We start from the raw sequence: 14786 nt of genomic DNA, 5'->3' as shown, positions 1-14786 counted from the left end.
AAATAATAAAGCATGAAGATAAATTCATTTTTGATGTGACTTTGCAGTTCATGCAGCTGTTATCCATATGGGCCCACGCTGGATTCCTACCAGAGCACATGTCTAGGGATTGTCAGTCAGAATGGTTGAGTGGTATGGATGTGGGCATGCATTCAGTCTCACCTCTGTCAGTGTAAACAGGTACTACCAAGGGAGTTTATTTTCCTTTTGCATTTCCACATTGCCTTTCTGTGGCTGACTCCCAGCCCATGTCTCTTCTCTAGAATTGGTCTCATGTCCCTTAACTCTCAAATATGGTTCTAATGAGTATAGACATTTAAACCAAATTTAATTTCTACAGCCAGAAATATGCAGATAGCTAGAACAGGCTGGGTGGATTACACGTCACAGCCACACAAAGAGGTGTTATTAAGTCATTATAAATAGGAGAGAAATGTGGACCTCAGAGTTGAGCAATACACCTAATGAATAAACTACAGAATCAAAATAATAAACTATGACTCTCCAAATGCAAGAATAATCAAGCATATAAAAACAAGGATAATAAGGCATAAGTGCCTGTCGCATAAAGGTGCAGTGCCTCTTTTAACATACCTGACAAACTAAATACATTGTACTATGCTAATGGGTTGGGAAAAACAATACATTAACTGTCTCCTGAAATGACTCTGAAATACAAGGAGCCCAAGAACTGTGTCAAATGCAGGTTTTGGTGGTTTTTTTTTCCATAAAGTTCTTTTCAAATTAAAGGACAGCATTTAATGGTGTCGTTTTTATATTAAGCCTCAGTAGCACCACGGTGTATACCATTCTGTTTTGGAAATGGCATTCTTCCAAAACGTGTGATCGTCTGGAAGGTTGTCTAATCTTTCATAATTTGATTTGCCAACCCTGTACCTGACTCAGGAAATCAGCTCAGTTTGCGAAAGAACTGTCAAACGTGTTCAAAATTAAACATATATTTACGAAGTTCCCTGAACTGGAATAACAGCCTGTGTCCCGGGCTTGATTATTTAATGGTTCTTTTTAGCATGTATCTGTTATGGTCACAGTCGATGAGTTATTTTCATTTCTGCAGGTCTGTTACAGCCCCTAGTGGCTTAGAAACACTTAAACATCACCGCGGTGCTGGCACCAGCAGCTCTGAGGAGCGCGAAGTGCCACAGGGCAAACTGCAGGACCAGGGAAGCGGTGGGGCCTGCACGGCCTGGGTGTGTTCGGCAGTTCTGGGAGGGAAAACAAGTCTCAGCAAACCCCATCATGTGTTTCTTGCAAGATTTCCCATGTTTATTATTTTCAATAAAAGCACTGTCGTCGGCTCAAAGGAAAAATGTTTTGGTTTTGTATTTGTTTTAACTTCTGTCCTACGTCTTTGTTAAAGAAATCTACATATCATAAAATTTTGAAGAGACAGATGGTTTTATTTAAAGACTGAAAGTATGACACAGTAAGTCATTCATTTTTTAAATTACTTGCCTTTCAAATTGCTAGGTGGTCACTTTGTCTGACAATCTGAGTGAAAGCTTTTTCCTTGCCTGTGGGAGTGTCGTCTTTGGCCAGGGCTCTCATCACAACTTTCCCAACATTCAGGTGGGCTTTCGCTGGCAAAATGTTCATTGTGAGGGCCCTGCAGACTAGATCATGAATCTTAGAATCACCAACAGCAGTCCCCCAGGACACAAAAAGTCCTGTCATTCCAGAAGAAATGCTTATGCCATTTTGTTAAAGACCTCTTTAGCTTTTTTCCTAAAACATTTTGTTGTATCATACAATATCATCCAATGCTTCCTGACCAACGGTATCAATATTTTTTGGTGTTTCTAGAGATCTGACAAGCTGGTTTTGCTTCTGATTTTGAAGAAACTTGGTTAATTTTTCCCCATCGCTGTTCTTCACATATATTGTTTTTGAACATCATGGCACAAAGTTTAATTTTACCGTGTAAGCTTCAATCTGTGGGTGGTTTTCATTTAAACATTTAGTAAGTTGTCTGCTGTCATTCTAATCAATATAATTGGCATTTAGTCAAAACCCTGGTAGTCAAGAGAACAGCAAAGCATAAATCCTCTCTCTTCCCTCACTTTTCCCAGCCTGTTTCACCTCAGGTTTTAAGAGGATAAGAGGCTTATAACCTGTGTCTCAAAAATATTCCCAATTTGGAAACTTTTTGAAGGACAATTTTAAGAACTGAGAGCTGTTACCCTAGTGATGGCTACTAAATTGTGCATGGCCAAAGAGAATGAATGAAGGGCTGAACTGAAGAGGGACATATTTCTCTCCATGAAGACATCATTTGTCCTCTGGTAGGCTCAGGCTTGAAAAAGAAGCAGCTACTTTCTATTATTATTTTATATATGATAGTTGGCTTTTTCAAAATATAAAACTGTTTACCAATGTGGACAGAAAAGACTTAATTCTGAAATTGTCTGTGGTAGGAACATTTAAATCCAGATACCTGTAAAAAACCTTTCAGAATTAACTTTATGTTGCCTATGTATGTCTGTATTGCCAAAGTTGCAATTGGTAGTTTGTTCCAAGAGTTTTTAAGGTGGACCATGCATTCATGTTTAGAATAAAACTACAACTACCTTTTTTCCAGAGCAGAATACATCTTGGAGAGTTTACATAAAACGAAATTCCTGTAATTTATATACTTGGTGAAAGCGTTTTCATTTATTACTTCCACAAGAAGAGGCCATAACATCATCTGCAAAACTGTGTTTATTTTATGGTTGGGAAACAGCAGCTCATTACTAAGAGGAAAGTACAAAGCCGCAATTACACCACACAATATTCTTGGTCATAACTGACAATATTTATTCATCACAGCTTACCTGTTTGCTCAGGCCAGGAACTACTGAAACAGAATGTTTCTACTTTAGTTTTGGAAATACAGTTTAACTTTTAAAATTTAATTTATTGGGTGATAGCCCTTTAATTATAGGGCTACCCAACATAGGAAAACACAGTTCTATGAGTTTTCTTCCCTCCTCCCTTGTCCCCTACCTCCTTCCCCCCCTATTCTGTCTCTTTTGCTGTTGCTGTCGTTTGTTTTGTTCTCCATTATAGACATATGCTGTGCCTCCTTTTTACAGTTCCTTACTCTGGGTCTGCATAAGAGTGCTGAAATCTCTTTTAAACTGACAGTATTGATTTTTTTTTTCAGCTTGTAGTCCTCAGAGTAATATGTTTAGGCTGAGGTGAAATGAGTTCCTGAGCCTGTGGGCAGGGTCTCTCAGTTTAGGAAGTTCTCCTAGCACTTGGCTGTTTCATTGAGAAGGGCTTTAGTGATATTTCATGGACACCTTGTGCTTCTGGGGTCACTTCCTCTGGTTTGCTAAGTACTTCTTTAGATAAGCGATCAATATTATATGCAAAAACGGAAAGAAAACAGGTTAGTACAAAACAAACATTTAATGGAAATGCCAAAATGTAACTTAAGCACACACAATGCCACTTAAAAAAAAAAAAATCAGCCCCTATTTATCTGAAATTCCTGTAGAGATTCACAAAGGAAATGTTTAATGGGGTTGCATGACATGTGAGCAGGAGTCTATGCAGCAGGATGAGGCACCAGCAGGAATGGCACAGCAGCAGTGCAGGGAGCGATGCACGTGCAGCAAGTCAAGAGCTGAAGACCAACCATGAAATGCAAGAAAGGTAAGAACGGGGAATTGGCAGGATTTGGGTGTAGGGCCAACTATACTAAGTCCATCCCTTGAAGAAAGCCCCACAACACAGATACGGAGCAACAGCAGTATGATACAACCCAGCTTGGCCCTGAGGTTTTGTCAAGAGAGAATATAAAGCATGGCAAAGGTCGTGCACCATTGTCACCATTCAGGATGAACCCAGAAGCCCCAGGGTGGAGCTAAAATGGGGCTCCTGAGCTGGGGTGTAGGGGGAGGCCTCAGCTGAGGCCATTAAGGTCTACAAGTCCCCTCAGGGCACTGAACTTGATACCTGGTTCCCCTTGTTCTCCTTGTCACCATAAATAACCCTGTCCAGACACATGTTTGTGTTCATGAGTAGGAAAGCCTGAGTATGCGTGAGAGTGAAATCTATGTGAGAATGACTGTTAGTGAAATTGGTCTTCTTTAAAATAAAAAATTGCCGCCTTCCTCTCTGTGGTCTTGTATGGAGCATTGTTACATTTATTGCTATAGCCATACTCCCCTCATTTCCCCAAATTGCAAGTAAACAACAGTGCTTCAGTTGTTTACTTGACAGCTTTTAAAAGCAAATTTTTCTTCTCTCTCTTTCTGCCTCTTTTTATTACTCAGAACTATATCTGGTTTTGCCACCGTTTTAGGGATAATATTATTACAAGACAACTGAAGTAGTCTTGCATATAATAAATAAATCAAATCCCAGACCTCACGCATGAGGCCGAGAAGCTCTCCAGTGTTTCACCTTCTCCTATGAGACACAGGACAGGCTGCTTTTGACTTTCGGTTTTTCCTTTCCTGGTATGTAGACCTCTTGGGTAATGAACAAATAAATCATTAAAAAGCATTGGAAACGTATAGGCATAATTAAGAGTGTTTGTCATGATAGCAGCTAAAAAGTTGTTTTAGCAATAGGATGGTAAGATATTATTTTCCACATAACTTTTTTTCATTGAGGATTTATTTCTGTAGTGACTCACAGACCACTGCTGCTGTTCTGCCATGAGAGAGATGAGCCTGTAGGCAAAACATAGACCAGGTGAGCAAAGACAGCATGTTCAAACACAACACTTCTACCTGTACACTTACTTACAAAAAGGTTAAACTTACTGCAGTGCTGCAACAGCAGCAATTCTACACAGGAGGAGTTTTGTTTGTTTCTTTTCCCACTACAGGAAGACAGATAGAAACGCTTGAAGTGGCAGCTGATCCCTGTGACAGTCTCTTTGTTAGACTGGCACCTTGTTTTGTATCTGAAGTTAATGTGCCATAATCTTGGGAAAGATGCGCCAGCCCCCAGAAGCACATTCTTCAGGGTGGAACAGCACCTCCTGCAAATAGTTTTTCACCAGGTTCTTCTGGAAAAAAAGAAAACCCATTTTTGTTTCAAGAGTAAAACCTTTAGTATCCTTCCTTATTCATCTTAACAGCCAATAAACCCCTAGAGAAAACCATTGCATTCAAAGCTGTACCTGGGAGGAGAGATCCCATCAGGGCATATTTAATGGAGATTTTTCCAGCTCTTCCTGAAATTAGGAACTTAATGTATTTTAAAGAGAAAGCAAACATTTCTGTGATCACAGGTTTCCCTGATGTCAGGGAGGAGGGAAAACATCTTCAGTGATACACTCAACATATGTATGGCAATAGTGGAGCTAATTAAGAGACACTCCCTTTTCCCTGGCTTTCTGGAATTCCAAACCCTCATCAGAGGCAGTAATTATGCTGGGAGTCTTTCACTCTTCCCCTCATCAATGTACTTCCTTCTTATGACATTGCATAAATACGTTTGTAATTTTCTCTTCCTGATGCGGCACAGTAACTGCAGCCTGTTTGGGGTTTTAATTCTGTGTGCTGATGAAGAGCTAAAAGCAACTCAGCAAATTCTTTCCGACTGTTGCACAACTGCAGAGCGATGCAGACCTGCCCCATAGGGAGGGGGTAAGAATCGATGCATGTAAAGATAGCATAATATAAATTTGCAGGTTGATTAAATCCCGCTACTTTGAGAGATATGTGCCTCTAATAGAGACCACCCCTACACCACATAGTGTAAAACAACTCTACCTGTTAGTAGTTTGCCCTGTAGTTTTCTGCCAACTCTTGGCATAGTTCAAGGCTCTGAGCCAAGGCCATTACAATTGACTATAACTGTATTAGGAAGGGTCAAAGCACTCATCAAACAGAGCTTAAATCCAGCATCTTAAACACAAGGCCCACTGTACATCTTTCCATTGCTTTTTTAATTTTTCCAAATTTGTCAGTTTTTTTCCCAGTAATAAATTAGCAAATAAAGCATTAACAGACTTGGCTTGTCACAGAACTCTTCTCCGCGATCCTCCACACCAGCATATTGCAGAGGACAAAGTTTATGACACTATCAAGCCCATCATCCTTTTCGATCTTTTCTATTAGGACTTTTTTTTTGGTTTTTTTTCCCCGTTTTATAGTCTCTATCATAGAGCACAATTTCCATGCTGCATTTCTGCGCCAAGAACTATTTTTTTTTGTTATGTGATTTTCCTTGAATTCTTGTGCAACCTCTTCACCTTCCCACAAGCGGGGGAAAGCCCAGGGCACCGCGCCCCCGGCAACCGGGCCGAGCCGAGCCTTGCCGAGCTGGCTCGGGCCGAGCCCAGCTGAGCGTAACCGAACCGCGCCGAGCATAGCCGAACCGCGCCGAGCATAGCCGAACCGCGCCGAGCATAGCCGAACGCAGCCGAGCATAGCCGAACCGCGCCGAGCATAGCCGAACCGCGTCGAGCATAGCCGAACGCAGCCGAGCATAGCCGAACCGCGCCGAGCATAGCCGAACCGCGCCGAGCATAGCCGAACGCAGCCGAGCATAGCCGAACCGCGCCGAGCATAGCCGAACGCAGCCGAGCATAGCCGAACCCAGCCGAGCACAGCCGAACCCGCCCCGCCCCGGCGGCGCGGCCGGCTGACGCGCTCCGCCTGCGCCCAGCCCCGCCCCCGGCAGCGTGTGTGTCCCACGCGGGGCGCCATGGGCCGGGCTGGCGGCGATGGCGGCCGCGGGCCGGCGGCGATGGACCCGGTGCGGAGCTTCGAGCGCTGGAAGAAGAAATACACCCGGCGGACGAAGAAGCTGCGGCTGGAGCGGCAGGCGCGGAAGCGGCCCGAGTGGCAGGTGGAGCGGGAGGCCATCGGCCGCCTGGTGCAGCGCTACCCCGAGGTACGGCAGGGCCGGGCTGGCGCTGCCGGCCGGGGAGCGGCGGCTTCCCAGGGCGGGGGCGGGAGGGCCCCCGCCGGGTGGGCGTGGCGGGCCCGCGGGGGTCGGAAAAGCGGCCCCTCTCCTCGTGTGGTGTGCGTGGGGCAGGGCTGGGAGGAGGAGCAGAGGGGGATCTGTGCGGGCTCCTGGGCAGGGAGCGGGGCAGCCCTGCGTGGCGGGGCTGCTCCGCTGGCTGAATGGCAGGCAGAAGGGCTGTCCCCTCCGGGGGGTAGGGTGACCCTCCGTTCCTTCCCTTTCTGCCCCGGCCAGGGGAGGAGGTGGTTGGGGGGCCGGGGGAGGGAGACCCTGGGAGGGGAGCGAGTGCTGGAGAGCGCAGCGAGGAAGAGGAGGAGGTTGGAGCAGTGGTGGGAGCAGCTGTAACCGGTGGCACTTGGCCCTTCTGACCAGGCAACGTGGATGTCTCGCTGTGGCAGATGGGACACGTTTGTCTCCACGGGAGGTGCCCTGCAGGCAAACATCTCGCTAGAAGAATATGTTGTTTAGTCAAGTGTTTGAATATTAGAGCCAGGGTCAGTACTGGTTTTGGTTTTGTCACCCAGATTCTCTTGAATTCTACCAGAATTCTACTTCTGAGCCACAGTGATTAGCAGAAAGTATTGTAATTGTGAATAACAGTTTAGATGGGTTCTGCCTGTGGTGTTGCTCAATGTCCTGCCAACTTTGGCTGGATTTGCAGCTGCTGCTGGAGAGGAGCATGGCGGTCAGGTGTGGTTATGCAGCACTCAGTGTAGCTGATAGTAGAGACTTTTTGGTGGTTGTAATTTGACCAGAAAGTATTGATGAAAGGTATAGAAGAAACATATCTGTTCCCATGAAGGGGTTGTGATAGCTCCTTCAGTTAAGATTCAGCAAGTGCTCTGAGGCTTCACGCAGTCATTGGCTTTACTGGTTTGAAGGCAAATGGTATTCTTCCAAAGATGCTCAGATTACTGGTTTGAATCACAGATTGTTTCTCAGGAAAATATATGGGTTTATTATTCATTGTTTTAATGATAAAAATTAAATATCATAACTACATAAATGATTAATATATTTTATTGTGGGTAAAATTTGAGTTAACTTGTTTTGGGAATATCTCTCTACTCACTGTAAAAATAGAGGACTTAGATGCTGACTGTGAAAACAGACTACTCCTACTGTTAGAAACTTGTATTTTTCTGAGTGGGATGACCATTGTGGAATGAAAAACCTCTTTACTACAGTACTGTTTGACTGCTTGTTATAACCTAGACTTAGGTGGTTTCCTCTGGTCTCTGGAGGGTGCGTGTCTGAGCAAGAGAGAAACCGAGTTAAAGCAACTTGGCAAAAGCTGCGTACAGAGTTTGTGAACTCTCTGCGTAGATCCCAGGGTGATGGGTTTATTGTTTGTATACCAAACTGCAGTATATACATGAGAGATTGCTTTGTGTATTTGTATGTTTGTATAAGGGTGTTATTACCTTTTCTGTAGAGATGAAATTCATACATTAGCTTGCTTTTCTTTTTTTTACTAGAGAGAACTAGGCCGAAAAGAGTAGTGTTGTCATCTAGGTGCTTTAGACAGGTATAAACCCTCAGTTTTCTAGAATAGGCAGAGCCAGTAGGAGGCTTGGTACTTCAAGTAGATCTGACAGCTCAGTAGCTCTTCGTTTGAGGCTTTCTCTGGAATTGTTATCACAAGTTGTTGGGAACATCTGAGGATCATTTTTCTTGGCCCATGTGTTGGGAGATTTCTGTTCACCAGTGTGTTGGAGATACACGATAGCTACTGGAAGTGCATGAGTTGTTTAAGCTCTGAGTTTGACATTTGGAAATCTCAGTTGATGGATGCTACTCAGTATGCATTCAAGGCCGTGTAGTTTACCTTCCTCTTCCTCTGCTCAGGCTTTATAGATACAGTATTTTTTTTTTTTTTTTCTTCAGAGTTCTGTGTTTTATTTCTGTCATGCTGCTATTTGTTGTTGTGAACTTTGCCAGTGGTAGTCATTCATATTTTTTATGATCTTCTATCTGCCAGAACAGGCTTGAAAGTACATTTTTCTTAATATCTCTACTTGACATCTCAACATTTTTGTAATCATTGAGCCAACTCACGGACTCAAACATATGCTGTTGTGGGTTTTGTGCTCAAATGTGTTGTAGAGATGGATGCATACAGTGAAGTAAATTAATAGGTATCAGGACAATGAGCTACCTTTTCAGTATGTTTTGTACGCTGTAGGACTGCTCTAAAAAAATGAAGTATACCAAGGCTAGAGGTTGGTGACTCTGGTTGAGCTTTAGGACATAGGTGGGCTCTTCTTGTCTTAATTAGCTAAATGCAAGATTGCTGCAGTTCTGGGGCCCCAGGTCTGTCCTACAGTGAGGATGAGAAAATATTCCCAGTAGATGAATGTGTGCACATGTGTGTCCAGCCACAGATGGACACAGACCAAGCAGTGCCTGTATCAGCCCCTGTGCAGACACACACACACAGGGCTTGCACACACATGAAACAGCATGGGTGACCGGTGCTGTTCCTCTCTGGCTGATCAGGATTAGCGTCCACTAGTGAAATGTGTACCCACACATGGAAGATGGGGCTCTCCAGTAGCTGGCGTCAGCTACTCAGCCTGCCCAGAGCTGGCCAAAGGCCCCGGTTTCCCCAGGTGTTGGCACCGGCCCCTCCAGCCCCTGAGGTTCGCGGTCCCGCTCCAGTTGCCGGCACTTGGCTCTCCTGCTGCTGCCCACTGCTCTGGCTTGCGGGTTGCTGGCGGTTTCTTATGTGGGCTCAGAATAGGGGGTGTGCCCACACAGAAAGTTGATGAAAATAATGTAAGAATAATAATAAATAATTGTTACGATGTGAGAATGTTTAGTAAGTCTGTAGGGCAGGCTGTGGTGATGGGGTGCAGGGCTCAGTCAGACAAGAGCAGTGATCAGCCAGCTGTTACCCAGGGCCAGACCCTTTTGTCTCCTTTTTCATCTGTTTTGTCATGCTTGTTCCTCCCCAGTCCACCTTGATCCCTCCCTTTCCCTGCCTTTGATCCTTCCCCTAAACATCCCATAACAAACCTTGCACATTCCCACATCCCCCGTAATACACCTTATGAGAAGTTGTGCAACATCCCCAAATGCTTTTTCCCCGCAGCCCCCGTGAGTCCCACGCCTGCAGGCACTGACCCCCTCTCAGCCCGGGGAGGGGGTGGCCCCACTGGCTTCTTGGTGGGGTTCACCCAGGACCCTGGGCTGACCCCTCTCCTCTCTCGTTCCCAGGGAGCGGCTGTGTCAGGATGCTTTAACTCCACATGCGGTGATGACAGCAGTGGGGCTCCTTCCACAGCTTTGTTCCACTGGTTCATGTGGGGTCTTTGAGTTTGCGGTCATTAATCTTTAATTGCATAACCTAATGCTAAGTATATGCAAAAAAAATCTTGACATTTGCGTGGTCCCTGCAGATGGAGGAATCTGCCTTTAGGGACAGGAGCCATAAAGATTAAATTGTTACAAGTGCACATGAGCTTCTCTTTTTCAGGAAGATAATGGCTCTGTACTTTGCAGCATAATAATGTTTCTTTCTTAAGCTGCAATGGTTTAAAAAGAAGGGAGGTAAGAGCTCTGAGTTCCATTTTTATTGCATATGACTGTCATTATTCCATTTGCAGTAGCATCTGAAACCAAACTGCTCATCTGTGGATATTCCCAGGAAAATGAGTTTATGCTTAGTGTGCATGAATCATAAACTGGTGCTTGTTGCAGCCGCACAGAAATATTAAATAATTGGCTAGTTATCTGTCTTACCGTAGATATTTTATTGTAATTTGTATTGACAGTTAGTCTGACTGGGAAAGTTTTTGAGAAGACGGGCTCAGTCTGAATCGCTTTTTCCCCATGAGGACACTCAGGCAGAGGCACAGCACAGGTTGCCCGGATAGTCTGTCCAGTTTCTGTGCTTGAGCGATTTTAGGATGGGACTGGAACAAGCCCTGAGCAACCTGGACTGACCTCAAGGCTGACCTGTGTGGAGGAGGTTGGACCAGGGACCTCCTGAAGGTCCCTCCCAGCCTAAATGGTTCTGTGATTTCATGATGATCGGAGCTTTAAATTATGCTATTAGCCTGCCTGATTAAAGTATGTCTTATTACTTACTAAACAATTTATGGTAGAAGAGTAGTTTAGCTTAGATCCAACTAGTATAGATTGCCTGACCAGCTAACTTGGATCAGGTCATACTGAACTACTACATATTTATGTTAATGGCAATACTATTTGATTTCTCTGTTATGCTTAGATTGTAAGCACTGATTAAGCTTATTTTGTTTCAGATAAATGCAAGCGAAATACAAAGATTTTCAGATTTTCCATTGTCAAGGAAAACCCTAAAAGGTGAGTACAAAAGTTTTGTTTGGAAGGTAATTTAAGTAAAAATGAATGTATTGTTTATCTGCATCTGAACTTTTTTTTTGCTTTAAACTAAGTTTTAGGTAAGTATTACCATGTACAGCATTTTCTGAACAGATGAATATAACTCTGGGCAAGACAAAAATAATGATTTTAAATTTTTTTTTCCTTCTTTCCTTCTTTTCCCACACTGCGAATACTAGGATTGCAGGAAGCTCAGTATCGTGTAGTAACAGAGATACAGAGGCAAACCATAGGTTTGGCTTTACAAGGTAAAGATGTACTTGGAGCTGCAAAGACTGGATCAGGCAAGACCTTGGCTTTTATTGTCCCAGTAAGTAATTTGCATACTTCCATTTGTACTCAAACCAAGTTACCTGTGAAGTATTGTATGTAAAACAGCTTGGGTTAATAGATCCTGGAAGAAAAGTGATAATTCAACTGATCTAAATGTTCCAAGTAATTTAATAAACCTGTTTGAGGTTCTGAACTAAGTATATTTTTGGCCCTAGGAATATTCTGACACATGGAAATTCTGTTTTGATGGTTACATTAGTAGACCCTGTGTGATTTAGGAAGTGCTTTGTTTTTTTTTCTCAGGAATCTGTTTTCTTGGTGCAACTCTAGCTGTCCAGTTCTTTTAAAATTTGAAAACTGAGTGTGTGAAAAAAAAGGTGACATTTCTTCAGTTCCCTAGACTTTTTTTTTTTAAGATAAGTGGTTTTCCTCCCTTTAAAATTTTAGGATTTGGACCTTATATGGCAAACTTAAGCTTAGTGATGGTTGACTTCCATTTCCTCCTTGTCTTTTGTGAACTCCTTAGAAATCGCTTCTAGGTGCAAGTGGGAAAACAGGATGAAAACCCCTGTCATAGATAGTACATATTTGACTGTTTTACTTGAAACTTCTTGCTCTGCATTTCATTTATTCAAGTTGAAAGTATAATTGAGATGTTTGCTTGAAGTGTACGTATAAGTGCTTACAGACCCCATCATGTTATGATTAGATAAAGGGAAAAATAAATGTTGTTTTGATTATGGAGGTTTTTTGGTTTAAACATTTCTTGCATTTTTGTCAGCATAAATTTCTTTGGAGCCTATTCTGTCAGTAACTGTGAGGCCAGTAGTAGATGTTTTGAATATCCTCTCTAGTTGAGAAGGTTTATGCTTTATGCTGTGTTTTTAATTTTTTTTTATTAGTAAAGAATTAAAAATGTAGGGGGCTTCAAAAGATAGTCTTGTGAACTTGAGAAACAAAAGTGAGACTGCTTAATTAGTTAATCTAGGAGTAGAAGTACTTTGTTTCACAAACCTTATTTTAAAACAGTTTTAGGGGAGAAAAGTGGCAAGAGGAGAGCTGGAGATATGAAGAGTGAAAATAAAAATTAATTGTACAAGGCTGCTTAACAGCCTTCAGTATTTCAGAATGCTTCAGATATTCATACCTATGAAATCTTTGTGTTAGGATTAGCTGACTAAGACAGTGTTTCTATGGTGAGAATTCGTAAGAGGAAGAATAATCCTGCTTTGAGGTGTATGGCAACTTTAGCTGGAATGCTCTGTATATAGCATGTGTGGATAGTACTGCTATAACCGGAATTAAAAGTGCAATAATTTACTTCTAGTTGCTCATTCTGTTTCTGGTTCCCACAAAACTTTATAAGCAGGGAAGTTTCTCATGTTTTTCTACACCGATTTCTATTCTTGTATGAATGATTAAGGCTTAATTTCCAGAATTTAGCAGAGCAGGATTAATTGTGCAGTAAAATGTTTATGATTTACCACTCATTTCTGTCTGTCATAGATTGGTACTGGGTAAATTTGCTACAGCAAGTATTATTATCATCAGTTAGAATTTACGTATAATCAAACTATGTGAAATGTATACTGAGATTTCTTCAAGTAATTATTTTAATTAATGTTGCTTTATATTTTTTATGACAGTTTTGGTACATATTTTCCTTCTGAGATTTTATAATGAGAATATGGTAATTTTTTTCAGGCTTTGGAACTCCTGTATCGCCAGCAGTGGACTTCAGCTGATGGACTGGGAGTTTTGATAATATCACCTACCCGGGAACTGGCGTATCAAACCTTCAAGGTTCTGCGGAAAGTGGGAAAGAATCATGAGTTCTCAGCTGGCCTTATCATTGGGGGAAAGGTGTGTCCTCTCGGAGTTTGCTGTATGGAAGCATAGAGTGCTATATTAAGTGCCAGTTTAGGAAGAAAACTCTGAAAAGGCAGGGAAGAGAGAAGTTAATGGTAACCTATCAATGATCCAGTCATTTTCCTGCCTGTGTACTCTGTGTCTGTTGAAACTTTTGCATATTTACAGTCTTTCCAGGTTACATGACTGGATGGACTTTCCTGCCAAGCCTTCCAGGGCTATTCTGTTAATTTATATTATTCTGAAATTCTTTTTCCTCAAGCCACAAGTGTGAGCATGCTGAAGAAATTGTAACATCTCTGTAGAAATAGGACTGGAGGAAAGCAAATGTCACTTCAGTCTTCAAAAAGAGCAACAAGGAGGACCCGGGTAACTATAGACCGGTCAGCCTCACCTCCATCCCTGGGAAAGTGATGGAACACTTTATCCTTGGTGCCATCTCAAGGCATATCAAGGATGAGAGGGTCATTAGGGGCAGTCAACATGGCTTCACCAAGGGGAAGTTGTGCTTGACCAACCTCATAGCCTTTTATGAAGACATAACAAGGTGGATAGATGAAGGCAGAGCGGTGGATGTGGTCTACCTTGACTTCAGTAAAGCATTTGACACAGTCTCCCACAGCATCCTTGCTGCTAAACTGAGGAAGTGTGAACTGGATGATTGGGTAGTGAGGTGGACTGTGAACTGGCTGAAGGAAAGAAGCCAGAGAGTTGTGGTCAATGGGGCAGAGTCTGGTTGGAGGCCTGTATCTAGTGGAGTGCCTCAAGGGTCAGTACTGGGACCAGTACTATTCAATATATTCATCAATGACTTGGATGAAGGACTAGAGCGCACTATCAGCAGGTTTGCTGATGACACCGAACTGAAAGGAGTGGCTGACACGCCAGAGGGCTGTGCTGCCATCCAGCGAGACCTGGACAGGCTGGAGAGTTGGGCGGGGAAAAATTTAATGAAATGTAACAAGGGCAAGTGTAGAGTCTTGCATCTGGGCAGGAACAACCCCAGGTTCCAGAATAAGTTGGGAAATGACCTATTAGAGAGCAGTGTAGGGGAAAGGGACCTGGGGGTCCTGGTGGACAGCAGGATGACCATGAGCCAGCACTGTGCCCTTGTGGCCAGGAAGGCCAATGGCATCCTGGGGTGTATCAGAAGCGGGGTGGTTAGTAGGTCGAGAGAGGTCCCCCTCTACTCTGCCTTGGTGAGACTGCATCTGGAATATCATGTCCAGTTCTGGGCCCCTCAGTTCCAGAAGGACAGGGAACTGCTGGAGAGAGTCCAGCACAGGGCAACGAAGATGATGGAGTGGAGCATCTCTCTTATGAGGAAAGGCTGAGGGAGCTGG

At 43.3% G+C, this 14786-nt stretch overlaps 1 protein-coding gene across 1 annotated transcript in view; it reads left to right on the top strand.

Moving 5' to 3' along the window:
- The first annotated feature begins 6639 nt into the window (after nt 1-6639).
- The window catches only part of DDX10 (DEAD-box helicase 10), a 181244-nt gene continuing 173097 nt past the window's right edge, over nt 6640-14786 (top strand). The window contains exons 1-4 of the mRNA XM_065642296.1: nt 6640-6861; nt 11202-11262; nt 11481-11611; nt 13279-13437. Coding sequence (XP_065498368.1) covers nt 6673-6861; nt 11202-11262; nt 11481-11611; nt 13279-13437 — 540 coding nt within the window. The 5' untranslated portion in view covers nt 6640-6672. The remainder of the gene's footprint in view (nt 6862-11201; nt 11263-11480; nt 11612-13278; nt 13438-14786) is intronic.

This window comes from Caloenas nicobarica, chromosome 1 (assembly GCF_036013445.1).
Source record: "Caloenas nicobarica isolate bCalNic1 chromosome 1, bCalNic1.hap1, whole genome shotgun sequence".
In the NCBI taxonomy this organism is placed as follows: Eukaryota; Metazoa; Chordata; class Aves; order Columbiformes; family Columbidae; genus Caloenas; species Caloenas nicobarica.
This window is presented reverse-complemented; position numbering and strand designations above follow the sequence as displayed.